The 14,027-nt window shown below is 40.8% G+C and overlaps 1 protein-coding gene across 1 annotated transcript in view; it reads left to right on the top strand.

The window, feature by feature from the left end:
* Window positions 1-14,027, top strand: part of Phlpp (PH domain leucine-rich repeat protein phosphatase) — a 317,236-nt gene that overhangs the window by 41,709 nt on the left and 261,500 nt on the right. The window contains exons 3-4 of the mRNA XM_068228737.1: window positions 7,322-7,519; window positions 7,911-7,920. Of these exons, the coding sequence (XP_068084838.1) occupies window positions 7,322-7,519; window positions 7,911-7,920 (208 nt within the window). The remainder of the gene's footprint in view (window positions 1-7,321; window positions 7,520-7,910; window positions 7,921-14,027) is intronic.

Raw genomic sequence — 14,027 nt, 5'->3', positions numbered from 1 at the left:
TGGTTAAATGGCTAAATGGTTACTGGATTATGCTGTCTTTAATCAGAAATAGAAATAAACGGAGCCCTCGTGTTGAAATTCAAAATGAAAGTAGAAAGTGGAAGTGAAACTTACCTAAGAAATAAGCAAACAATTAATAGAAAAGTGGAAATCCTTATTTCATTGATTCAGTGATTGGTTCAGTGCGAAAGTGATACTCCATTACTTGTGTGCATTATGTGCAACAAAGAAAGAAACTAGCTCTTCATAGTTATCAGTAGGCAAAATTAGCTCCAAATCCTAGAACGTAATACTTATTTTTATATAAACGATAATGCTAGTGAAAAGAGTCTCCGTGGCTCAAACGGCAGCACGTCTGCCTCTCACCTCTGGATACCGTGGTTCAGATCCCGGTCACTGCATGTGAGATTTGTGCTGGACAAAGCGGAGGCGGGACAGGTTTTTCTCCGGGTACTCCGGTTTTCCCTGTCATCTTTCATTCCAGCAACACTCTCCATTCTCATTTCATAGCATCTATCAGTCATTAATAAATCACTTTGGGAGTGGCGACCCCATCGTACTAATAGCCTATATCTGCTTCATTCATTCCATCCCTGACCCGGTCAATGACTGGAAAACAGGTTGTAGGTTTTCATTTCATTCAATGATAGAGAAAAATGATATAAACTAAAGATTTACATATCGCATCTAAACAGGGCATGGTAAGACGGGTTGAAATTTTGAAAGTAATGAAATTACAAGTCCGCTTCTGTGATATAGTGGTTAGTGTGATTAGCTGCCAACCCCGGAGGACCGGCTTTGATTCCCGGCTCTGCCACGAAATTTGAAAAGTTGTACGAGGGCTGGAACGGGGTCACTCAGCCTCGGGAGGTCAACTACGTAGAGGGGCTTCGATTTCCATCTCAGCCATCCTCGAAGTTGTTTTCCGTGGTTTCCCACTTCTCCAGGCAAATACCGGGATGGTACCTAACTTAGGCCATGACCGCTTCTTTCCCTCTTCCTTGCCTATGCCTTCCAGTCAACCTATCCCCCCACAAGGCCCCTGTCCAACATAGAAGGTGAGGCCGCTTGGGCGAGGTCCTCCTGCCCAGTTTCATCCCCGACTGAATGTCTCACGCTCCAGAACACTGCACTTCAGGCAGTATAGGTGGGATCCCCCGCCGAGTTCAAGCGAAAAAAAAACAACCCTGGAGCGTAAACGGATTGAATAAATAAATAAATAAATAAATAAATAAATAAATAAATAAATAAATAAATAAATAAATAAATAAATAAATAAATAAATAAATAAATAAATAAATAAATTTTAAGAAAATTCTAAAAATCTTATTCGTGTCCTCTTTCTATGTAATGATTGTATACCATTCAAGCTTTGCACAAATGATTTTTAATGTGTGCATTTTTGCTATTACTGGCCTGTACGTTAGGCAGAATTCCGACATTTTCCTGGAACTCAAGAGGGAATATCACTCTTAGACTTGAATCAAATTCCCGCCCAAATCAGTTCTTTCAAATTGGTCTTAAGTTTGTTACAGAGTCAGATTCGAGCCCATACCGGTCAGGCGAGAATCTACTATGCTGAACTCTTGATCACATTGATGCCAAATTCTTTTCATGGCAAGAAATGTTCTTCCGTTAATGCTCTTTCGCAAGGACATGATATTTATAAGACACAATTCTAAATACAAGGCATTTCTTATTAATGCGGCCTTGTTTATACTGATTATTAACGACAGCTATAAAGCAAGCCAGTGGAACTGATTGAAGGTTATTGACACAGCAGGAAGTAAGGGAACTCGCTCTCAAGGATGAATGAAGTGTGATCGTGGAGGTGGTTTCACCACGAACGACGACTTGTGAAATCAGACCTTCTACGGGGATCGGTGATGAGACCGACGTCATCCCGTGTCGTGTTAGACCTCCCTTGACCTCCCGCCACTGACGGTATCGGAGTACCCAAAGACTAGGCTATCTTTGAATCAGATTGTTCATGAAAGGTCGGATATCGAAATGAAATAATTTTCTTATTAAACAACACCACCATATGGTACCAGTGTATCGAGTATGCATGTCGAGTCTTCAGATAAAAGGTGGTTTGCATCCCCAATAGCTCCACCATCACGTAGCCCACGCATCGCTGAAAAAGCGTACTGGGGTAGTTTCCCGTTGCTATACTCACCGAGCCAGAAGGTGCATTTGCATATTATTCTGCGAAGTCCGCTCTAATGTACACACTAACCGATCCTTGGAGTACACCCTCGCACCATTTAACTTGCGGACTGTCTGCATACTGATTGGCCTCCTTATTACCATCGCTCATACCTCAGTCACTTTCATATTGTCGAAGGCAAGGGTGAGACCAAGACTGATACACAAAAGCAACGAACTTCCTCTACTCCATACCGGAAGATACAGTACATAGTACATACATATTTCCAGAGATTATTCTAAATCCCTGTACACTAGAAGACAACGACGATGGCAAATGGTGCATCGCATTGGTATGAAAGGAGGTAGAGAGGTTTGTAATGCTCAAAGCGACTATGGAATAGCAACATGGGTAGGGTAGGTGAGCTTGGCGGCTTTCAGCGTGGGGTAATCACTGGTTACCTCATAAGCAATAAATCTTTAAGAGCATTTCCAACCTCACCAATGTATCCAAATCGACTGGCAGTGATGTAATTATAAAGTGGAGACGTGAAATTACTACCACAGCACAACCACGATGTGGTAGGCCACATGTACTGACCCCCACGGACCAACGAACATTAAACAAGGTGGTGTGAGAAAATCGTCGGTTTTCCTTAGACAAAATCACCAAGGAATTTCGAAGTGCTGCGCAAAGCACAGCTAGTCCTATGACTGTGCGTTGGGAATCAAAACGAATAAGGTTCCATTGTCGAGCATAAACCAAATATTTCTCCTCTTAATTAAAAGCTATGTCTTTGCTGGCGGGACCTAGTGTTTACATTGCACTATGTCTTTTGGTATAGGCTAGAGCAATTTTGTTACTTTCATTGATCTGTCTCCGTCTTACCCTTGGCTTTGACAATATGAAAGTGACTGAGGTATGAGCGATGCTAGTAATGCCATTTCTTATACAGCCAGTCCCTGCTATGAATGGTGTGAAAATGCTGCTCATAGGATCGGCTGATACATGTATTTCAGTGGGCTTGGCAGACTGATACGTAATAGCAACATCTGAATCAGTGAGGAAAGCAACGGGAAACTACGTCACTTCTCCTTTTGCTAGCACTCCTCTTCAGTGATGCCTAGGCCATCTGTGACAGTTGATGGCGGAGCTGTTGAGGATCCAGCCAGCCTTAGGGCTGAAGACTGAACGAACATACATACATAAAATTGAAAGCTCCACTTGGCATGGTGTGAAGAGTGACGACATTATACAGTAGAACAGTGGAAACAGGTAATTTTGAGTGACGAGTTACGTCATAAATTAAAAGAGTTTGATGGGAGGATTTGTGTATGGAGAATGCCCGGGGAACACTAGCCTCCTGAATGTCGAACACCAACAGTGAATTTTGGAGGTGGTAGCATTATGGTGTGGGGATAATTCTCATATCGTGGACTCAGCCCTTTTGTAGAACTGCATGACACTAAACACACAAGAATATCAACACATTTTAAATGATTTTAAACTGCCTACCGTGGAAAATCAGTTCTGTGATGAGTGATGACCATTGTCTACACCAACATGGTAACGCTCCGAGTCATAAAGCGGGTTGTGTAAACCAATGGTTTACGGATAATAATAATAATAATAATAATAATAATCCACAACTGGACTGGCCTTACTAGAGTCCCAAACTAAACCCAGCAGAACACTTGTAGGATGAGTTAGAACGGTGACCTCATTACAGACCCGAACACCCACATGTACTCTGGCTACGGCTCTTCGGAAGAATGGGATGCCATTCCTATCAAAACTTTCCGACACCTGTTGGCAAGTCTCCTCAAGAGAGTTGCGGCAGTGATAAAGGCAAAAGGCCTCTTATTAATGCCGACTATTAGAGAGTATGTTACCAGAAAACACTGTCTCGAGTTTGAGGTAGGTGTCCAGATACTTTTGATCTGATAGTGTAGGCTTAGTGTATTTGGGTAGTGCTGAACAGTTAAAGCATCACTCCATGTGAGCACCAAATCATTAAATGAGTTCTAGTTTGCGTGTGGTAACGAAGCTTGTAATATTCCGCTCCTCTGAAAAAATAACGTATCGTTTTAAGGACAGTAATGACATGTCCGTTATACAAAATGAAATGGAATTATTAATTCAAAAAAGACTTGTGGAATGTTCTTTTATACGGTTGTGAAACATGGACTCTGACGAATGGATATAATGTTTGGATCGACGCTTTAGAAATGTGAGTTTGGTTGATAATGGAAGGAATGAAGTGTGAGGATAGAGTGGAAAAGAAGAGTGAAAAAGAGTGAAAGACCACAGAACTCTCGTCAGTACTATTTTAAAGAGGAAAACTGACTGGATAGGCCATGTTATGAGAGAAAAAGGCCTTCTAACAATAGCTGTCGAAGGTACGGTAGAAGGAGAAAAGGAAACAAATAATGGTGAGAAATGGTGAGAATGGGGGATATCAGACGACCAAAGAACAGGCGTGGGACAGGAAGAGATAGAGACAGCGGTGGTGTTTGAGTCCTGCCATTAGGCAGACCACCATATGGTGGTGGTGGTGGTGATTGGCTTGTGATAAAAAATTGATATTTTACGATAATAATCGCTGTTTTTTTATACGCATTAGATACAGATGAGTCAAAATATAATCTTAATCTGAAGAATTTAATGGTGGATGTGTGGTGATTTACAACGGGCTTGATTCCCTACTTCTCCTTGACTCCTTAACTATTAAGTACTTGGTGATATGCACTGGAAATTACGCCTTATGTGGTCTTAATTGGTCAAACGGTGTTATTTTGCTTACTAACATTGTGCGACCACATGCGATAAGAACAACAGTCCGAAAAGTACACATATTGCACTATAAAACTCTTATTCATCCACCTCTCTCGCCAGATCCTTAACCAGATGGTTACCCCATGGGTCACTTTGCGAGGATATGGTTCAAGAATGAAGCAGCCGGTAAAAATGCTTTCGAGGCATTTCCAACCACAAGACCGTCAGATATTCATGAAACGTACTGTGAATGCACTTGTACCTCGCTGCGAGAAGTGTCTTGCACGTAATGGCGCCTATTTTAATAAATTAATATTCGTTTGTCTCTGACTTCCTTTTTTCTTTTCACAACAAATTTTGACATGGTATGTGAACGATCTGACAAGGAACCCCCTTGAGTGCGAGGTCGGAAGTGCAGTGATTAGTTTGGACCATTTGAAAGTGTCAGTATTAACAATGACGACATCAAAATATCAACTGCTTGCTCATCATGCACATAGAAGAACGAGATAAAATAAATGTACGGGAGTTGGTGAGAGTAACCTTCTATGTAATGTATTTGGTACACTTCGTAGAATGGGTCTCACAGACGTTCGTTAAATGTTTTAAGACAAACTTTTAAATTGCACCATGAACAGCGAATTAAACATATCGCGCCACAGCGATAACGAAAGTTTGTTCCACAACCTCAAAAGCAAGCTACTTTTGAGTTCATGATGATCAACTAGGAACACTCCTTTACAAAACGCAGAGTTGTGTAATGTGGTAACTTGGCCCATAGTTGGAAACTTGTTGTTGCTTGACTCCTGGTCTGCGTATAAAAATTATACCATTGTTGAGCAAAGTATCCCTCTTCGAAAGTGTGCGAAGTTGTTTTTCATACTATCTGAAATCACTGAACAAATTCAGCCTTTGAATATTTGTTTCCTCCGTGGATACAGAATATATTTTCGCATCATCTACAGATTTGCCTTTAGAGGATGGTTTTATTCCATCAGTTCTTGTCACCACGTTATACCGATATCATTTTCTATGCATTCTATAAGATTGGATTCCTAGCTGATCGTCCCAAACTCCCCAGAAGTTCTCCTTTGATCTTGCAGGTAGGAACTTGTGTGTTCATTGTGGCGCTTTATTTTTAATTCGCTGCTCATGGTGCAGGTTAAAGGTTTAATTAGAAAACTTCGTAACTTCGTGAACGTCTGTGTCATCCATTTTGTGAAGTATATTAAATACATTCCATAGAAGTTTCCTCTTAGCACTTCCCATAGATTCATTTTCTGCCGTTTCGTGAGTCATTAGCAGCTAATACTGTGTTGTCACCATTGTTAGTGCTGATACCTTCGAATAGCTCTAACTAGACCAGGGTCTCTCAAACGCCCAAAATCTCTCGCGTGCAAACTGAGGCGCAGAGTTCCTGTGCACAGTGCATCGGTCCCACTCGGCTCGGAACAACGCTTCGTCTCTGGGCTACTTGGCTAAGCTCGGCTCAACTCGGCTTGGATTTGGAGCGCTACGGAGCAAGTGAGGAAGAGGGAGACAGGCGTGGGGAAAGAGAGAGGCAGCGCTATTGCTCCAAATCGAGGAGTGGGGGTCTGCACTCTGGTCAACCAAGCGAAGTTATGGGTTCGGATCCCACTGGTGTCCGGCTGGCCATTTTTGTTCTGTACTTAATATCTCTTCAACACGTACTACATGTACGTAACACGACCTAATACGTTGAAAGTCTGTTTCGAGTACAATGCGGTCGTGAAAATTCAATATTCGAAGTCGTCTTTTGTTACCGTACAACCGGCCGGCACCGGCCCTGAACTAGACATTCCACTCGTGACATCGCGCTCAAGTAAATTCCTAGCACGAAGCAAGGAGAATCGAACGAACTCATTGAACTGGGTATCTTGTCATGAAAATTGGACCAATACATAAGAGTAGGATGTGATGTTCAGTTGTTAGAGGAGGACTAGTTTGAGACTTGATCCCAGACGTATGGGAAATGGAGGACCTGTAGACGAAATAACGATTACATACATGCTCAGGATATCCATCCGTTTGCTGGCGGAGTGTCATGTTGGGGGCGGCGATAATAGTCGTACTGCTAGCCCTTCGCATTCGGTAGTGCGATTGTTGACAGAAGCAACTGCTTCGCTGGTCAATGACCGTGTATTGTTGGCTAGAAGAGGAATAAGAGGAAACCAGCATCCTACGGCTTGTAGAGAGAAAGAGCTTTATAACCTATGATAAGATATATTATGTGTTTTCTGTTCCTCCCACTTACTGTTAATGAGTTACCAACCAGCTCTTTGTTGAACATTTAAAGTGTACGGCCATTCTCAATGGCATGTACAATTTTGAAAGAACTTGTCTGTATTATTGTCAGTGTCTTTTTACAAATTTCAGGTACCGGTAATCCTGAACCGGAAGTGCTCCAGTTGTCAGGAGGTGAGATCTCTGAGCGGTCTCCGCGGGCGGGACGTCTCGTACTGAGAGTTACTCCTGGAGAGGGAGCAGTTCATGGAGAAGCAGGACGCCATGTCTTCTTGGGCTTCAACCAGCCTTGGGAGCGCGATCTGTGGCGAGAGTGGCTCACTGAGGTAAGTCTTACTTTGGTACTGCTCGAAAACCACAACCGAATTTACTAGTACGAGGACGATTCACTAAGTATGGTAACAAGACTTCTCCTAACGTAAGGTTGATAATAACCAAGTGCTCGTCCAGACCTAGATGTTGGCGGCTATTCATTGCACCCATCTAGGTGAGAGACCACTGACAGGCATCCTGAGCCAGGGTTTACAAGCCGCAGGATGACTAATTCATTCTTGTTCCACTTCCAGTCAACAATACGTGAGCTACCCACAGAAGTGGGGTGATAATGCCTAATGCTGTTTAACTTCGGAGATCTCACGGATTCGGGAGTTACAGCATGGCTACGTCGTTAGCTTCCACAAGTTCTGTGTAATAAATACAATGCCGTATGTTATACATATAGCCAGACTTGAGTGGCTTTCTGAGCCTATATTGCTGTGTTTAATCGCGGCTTAGCAGGATGGTATTTGGAGGTGTCAGGTTTATGTTGGTAGATTTACTGAAAAACCTTCTGGAGGATAACATTTCAGACCTCTCAGCGTCTCCAAAAACGCAAGCGTAGTTTCGGTAGAACTACGTTACCGTGGCATTGGTTTATTTGTTATTAATTTGCTTTACGTCGCACCGACACAGATAACTCTTATAGCGAAGATGGGAGAGCAAGGGGTTAGGAAAGGGAAGGAAGCTGCCGTGGCCTTAATTAACGCACAGCCTCAGCATTTGCCTCATGTGAAATTGGGTAAACACGGAAAACCATCTTTAGAGCTGCTGACAGTGGGGTTCGAACCCTCTATCTTCCGAATGCAAGCTGACAGCTACGTGACCTAGAACCGCACATCCACTCACTCGGTTGACATCGCTTTCAGCGACACCTCGTCTATATCGTCAGGTATTCTGTGGTACCAACATACTCCTCACAAGGAAAGTGTCTTTCAGCTCTTCTTAATACAACGAACATATTTGCTTCTGCCTTGTATAGAACGTCATTTTAAACCTCAATGTGAATCAGGATTTTCTAAGAACCAAATAATTTTAAGATCTTTATTGTCACTTGAGCAATCACAAGTCAGGGTTGGCGTCTAGACAAATTTCTTACTCGTCCCTTTCGTCATTGACCGTCTGAAAATGCTGTAGACATGCTGCTCTCTCCACTACTCATTTATTAAATTTAACACTGTATTTTATTTTGTACCTAATTCGGTTTTTCACTTTAATATCAAGCTTAAAATAAGATGTGTTTGAATTTAAAAATAAGCTTAAATGAGTTTTGATCTAAATAATTTTACGCCATTTTTATAACGACATAATTCATAAGGTCCCTTAGATGTCATTATAATAAAGTTATACTGTCTTCTTCTTCTTCTTCTTCTTCATTTTGGTCTTTTCCCAATTGCCTGAGGTCGGCACTTCATGTGGATTTACCCAGTTTTACGGTGGGGATATATGGGACGTATTCACTATTTTAGCTACAATCACAACAAAAATCAAGCCGTTTACAAACAGAAGATAATACATGATGTTTTAACAGAACGGAAGATAATTCAACAACTTTTCATCAGGCTGCTTTGAAGAGTTCCATGTACTAAGACAGATAGGTCTTATTGCGAAGATGGGATAGGAAAGGGTTAGGAGTGGGAAGGAAATGACCGTGGCCTTAATTAAGGTCCAGTCTCAGCATTTTCCTTGTGTGAAAATGGGAAACCACGGAAAAGCATATTCAAGGTTGCTGACAGTAAGATTCGAACCCACTGTCTCCCGAATGCATAAAGTTACTTTACCGCAGATGTGTGATAAAGGAGTTTTGTCGCACACTTCAGGGTCTACTGTATTATATCACTGCCTCGACAATGTACCTACATCACGGAGTTAGTGATTATTTCCTGTTCATAGGCTATACAAAGAGAAGATAATACATGATGTTATAACAGAACGGAAGACAATTCTTCATCTTTTCATCAGGCTGTTTTGAAGAGTTCCATGTACTAAAGAGAAAACGAACAGTGTGATTTATTACATCGTAATATTTCTGTTCCCTAGACATTTCATATCCTATACACATACCTGCCAACTTTCCCGATTTAGGCGGGAGACTCCCGATTTTCGACAGTTTTTCCCGCCTCTCGATTTTAGCTTATTTTTTTGGTGAACTTCAAATATTTGTTTTAAAATTCCGCCATTTCAGCTTTGTCCGGGCAGTGGCCGGAAGTCCTTCCCTCATTAGCCGCTTTCAGATTAAATATAGACCTTTATTAATGCGAGAATTGCGCGCGAATGTGCGATGTTTATTGAAACCTGTATATCGCGACGCATATATCTATTGTAAATCTCTCGATCTCGCGTGCTATGTTCGTGTTCGTTCACATGTCTAGTCGATTCTAAAGACTAGCCGCTAGATTAGGAGTCTCTTTTTAGGAATTTAGTGACAGAACTTCAAAGATAGTGACTAATGACTTTTCTAGAGATTTAAGAGCCAGTTGGCGACAATTCTGGAGTATTTTAATTTACTGCTTGATAAAAATAGCATTGCGCTTCGCATAATCGCGCGCGCCGTGATTCAATATATTAATCTATGCATTTGCTAAGTAATGGCATCTGAAGTGCTGGACTGATTCGCACGGGTGGAGCATGAGTTTTCGGAAGGCTTTTCAGAGACCAATCATCTCAGTCGCATACTTCCTGTGAGGGAATAGAGGTGTGTAATTTTTAGCCTTGTACTTTGTATAACAACAGTCGGGTTTTGAGACAATAAGCGTTATAATACATGACATAGTACTACTGTATTGCGCAAAACATGTAGAATAAGCAGTTTTGACCAGTTTGATTTCTCCTGATTTTTTCCAATTTACATATCAAAAACTCCCGAATTTTGGTTTTGTAATGTTGGCAATTATGTGTACATCATCATAGCCATGAACGTCAAGTGACACGCAGTTATGATACACAATACAAAAGGGTACATGTTTACTATAACAACGTAAATGAAGATGTCCCCACAATTCTAATAAAACAGTACATAATCGTACTTCTCCTTAGTTTCCTTCTTTTAATGGAATATATATTTTTTGTTGTGGTAATACAATTATTAATTCAAGTGGACACATTTGGGGTAAATATTAGTTTATAGGAAGAAAAATTAGGGATTGTAATAATTTATCAAAGGAGATGATTGATAAATTTCCAACTTCTTTGACATTATTTAAGTAAAGACTAGGTAAACAACTGATAGGAAATCTGCCACCTGGGAGACAGCCCTGAATGGAAATCATTGATGATTGATCTTGCAGTGAATATTTGAGAAAATTATGGTGCTTAAGTGCGAAAAAGTTATTTAGGAAAATATCGCAAATCTTGACAATAACGGCTTCAAAATTACTGAAACGGCATTCGAGATGATAGAGAGCCTTGTCAGAATTTCAGAAAGTCGACAATCACGAATGGCGTATTGGGAGCGTCTCAAAGTTACGGCGGTCGAGCGTCGTGTCGGGCTGCTGAAGCCACAGACGAACATATCTACTGCCCCAGTGAAGGAAGAGGATTTGAAACTCATGGTAGTGAATATGTATACATTAGAAATGTTTTAACCTCTTTAGGCATTTTCAGTCGTGAAATTACCTGCGTTTCGCTCCGGTGTAGCAGGCGAGATATTGAAGGGGAGATATATACTTCCCCTAGTGCACCGTCGCTGTATTGTCCTACATTGGAGGCTTGCAGTGGTGTATGAACGGTGCACTAGCTGCGAGCATTCTGGAAACTTGTAGCATTCCATCTAATGAGACCACTGTGGCGAAACGCTGGTAATTATGTAGGGGGGCTGGGGTACGTATGGCAGGGGTAGAGCAAGGCATAAATTTGACAAACAGATTACAGTAGATGTAGGATGTACTTCCTAGTTATGTAGAAATGAAAAGGTTAACACAGGATAGAGTGGCACGGACATCTGCACCAGACCGCTCTATGGGCTGATGACCCAAATAACCATTTAGCAAGATGACACTTACTACGCTGAACAGCAAGATAACGAGCATATATTGACCATGCTTTCTTAGGAAATTAAGTCTTAGTGGACAAATGAATCAACAACTCTGATCATGTTTTCCTTTCCTAAATCAAAATGCTACAGCAAACATACTAATACCAGTATTGTTTAATATATAATGATTTATTTCATATCATAGAGCATGTTACATTTTTAAACTTAATTCTCCTATGAATGCACAAGTATAGCTCGTTGTTTTCATAATCAATATGTATAGCCTATGCAGGTGCGCTTCAAACTCAGGGATGTTTCTGGATATAAGTGAACAAATCCAATCGAACAACAAAACGTCACCCAGCGGCCTTAAAAATATACCAATCTGAAATTACTTATAAAACAACTTGATATTGGTAATTCGAGATAGTGTATATATTTCACTTTTCGGAGCCTATTTCGCGACATATCGCGACTATTTGATCAACATATTATTAATCAGAACGCCTTAGTTTGGGGACACCAGAAAAATCTGTTCTATGTCTAACTTGTCGTGATTATCGCAATCTCAACAAATACCCATCCCTGGACATTACCAATATCGATTACATCTCAGTCACTTTCATATTCACTTTCATATTGTCAAAGCCAAGGATGAGACTAAGAGAGATCTCGACGAAAAGTAATATATACATATATTAGTCCACACCAGAAGACATGCTGTAGTGTTAACACTGGGTATTGCCAACAAAGGCAGAGAGTAGATGTAAGATGCATTATTTAAGAAGAGATGAAGAGCCCGAAGAGATTAGTAGAGAACATGGCCACATGGAGTGCTGTTCTAACTGCTCAGCCAGATCGTATGCAGATGCTGGAGTAATACTTGAACATCGTAACGCCATACTCAGTCAATTTCATGCTATGTACTGAACTTCCCTTCAATTTCTTTTAATTCTAAATGACTACAGGAGTGCCAAAATTTTGCTGATATACTGATTTCATTTACGGAAGATTCTACTAAAAAACATTTTCTACAATTTTAGGCCAATTTGCACGATATTGTGAGTTAATTAATGCCAGTCTAAGATAATGATAAAATTTTGCCAAAAAAGAACAAGTATTTCTGAAATAATGACATTTTTAAATATACTAAATATAGTAATGTTTTGCTTATTGTTTTGCTACATTAGAGGTTAGAGAAGTTAAAGGAATACATTGTAATATTAATTCTGGTTGTAGTATAATCTTAATATTGACATTTTTATTATTATGTGGTGTCGCATTATAAGAATTTTACCATTTTCATATTTCAAAATAAATTATACCTCAAAATTACCAAGCAATATTAAAATGGCTGTCGTGCCGACCCCAGTTGGAGCTCAGGACTCATTCTTCCGAGGATCGAACCCTTGACCGGGAACGTAGGAGGAATGGTGTCGCTGAGACATACATTGATATTATGGGGAAATTATAAGCTAATAGTAATGGCTATGTAATGGCAGTAAGGCCAAGGAATCATAATTATAATGCTGGGAGAAGGATATAAGTAAAGAATCATATAAGATTTAAGAGTTTGAAGGCACACCAAAAGCTGTAAGCAACAAGTTGTGCAATTAGAAGTAAGGCTTGGTCGAAGTAGGTGAATCACATGCTGCACCCTGCTAAAGGTGCGTAGTATGTCTTCAGAAAAGGTGGGTAGAGAGTGAACGGAAGGAGGCAATTCCGTTTTTGTGTGTCTGAGGACAGTCTCCATAGGATGAGAACTTCGATGGCCTTCTCGAAGGGAGGCGAAAGTTAGTGAAGGTATAAAACAGGGGTACACACCCTGGTCGAGGCTTTTTTGGAACAAGTCTACTAGGAGTGCGGGCGGAAGCCTTGTCAGTCAGGTCTCCGATAATAATAATAATAATAAAGTCCAAGTGTGGACTTAAGAGTATTCACTTCAGTACTTCGACCACGCCAAGTCTTCTATGTTAGCGATATTTGAAGTTGGAAGGGAGATTGTAAATACTGTATATAATTATACATACTCATCATTCTACTATTAAAGGAAGGTTTTGGGAAACAGAGGACTTCGTCTCTTCACACGTAGCAAATCTCCCAGACCCATTGAACAACCCCTCATTACCGCTCGGAGGAAAGTCAATCTGATTATTCATCTTCATTCGTCGTGGCAAAGCCTGTGTCACGACATGGCTACTAAAATTGATCAATGCTATATGGTGTATATGCGTGCCAAATTTGAAGGCAGTCAGATTTAAAGTATACCGAGTAAGTCGGAACGCAGTTTGGGTCACATAGTTGTGAGCTTGCATTCGGGAGATAGTATTGCAGGTTCGAACCCCACTCTTGACTACCCTGTTGTCTCCGATTTTTACATCAGACAAATACAGAGGTTGTACCATAATTAAGGCCACGGTCACCTTCTTCCTTGTCCTAGTCCTGTCCAATTCCATTGTCGCCATAAGACCTGTCTTTATCGGCGTGACGTAAAGCAAGAAACAAAAGAAAATTCTAGCGCAGGAACCATTTTGAATTCTAGCAGCTTAC

This window comes from Anabrus simplex, chromosome 7 (genome assembly GCF_040414725.1).
Source record: "Anabrus simplex isolate iqAnaSimp1 chromosome 7, ASM4041472v1, whole genome shotgun sequence".
Taxonomy (NCBI): Eukaryota; Metazoa; Arthropoda; class Insecta; order Orthoptera; family Tettigoniidae; genus Anabrus; species Anabrus simplex.
The sequence above is the reverse complement of the archived record's forward strand: the minus strand, read 5'-3'. Positions and strand labels throughout refer to the sequence as shown.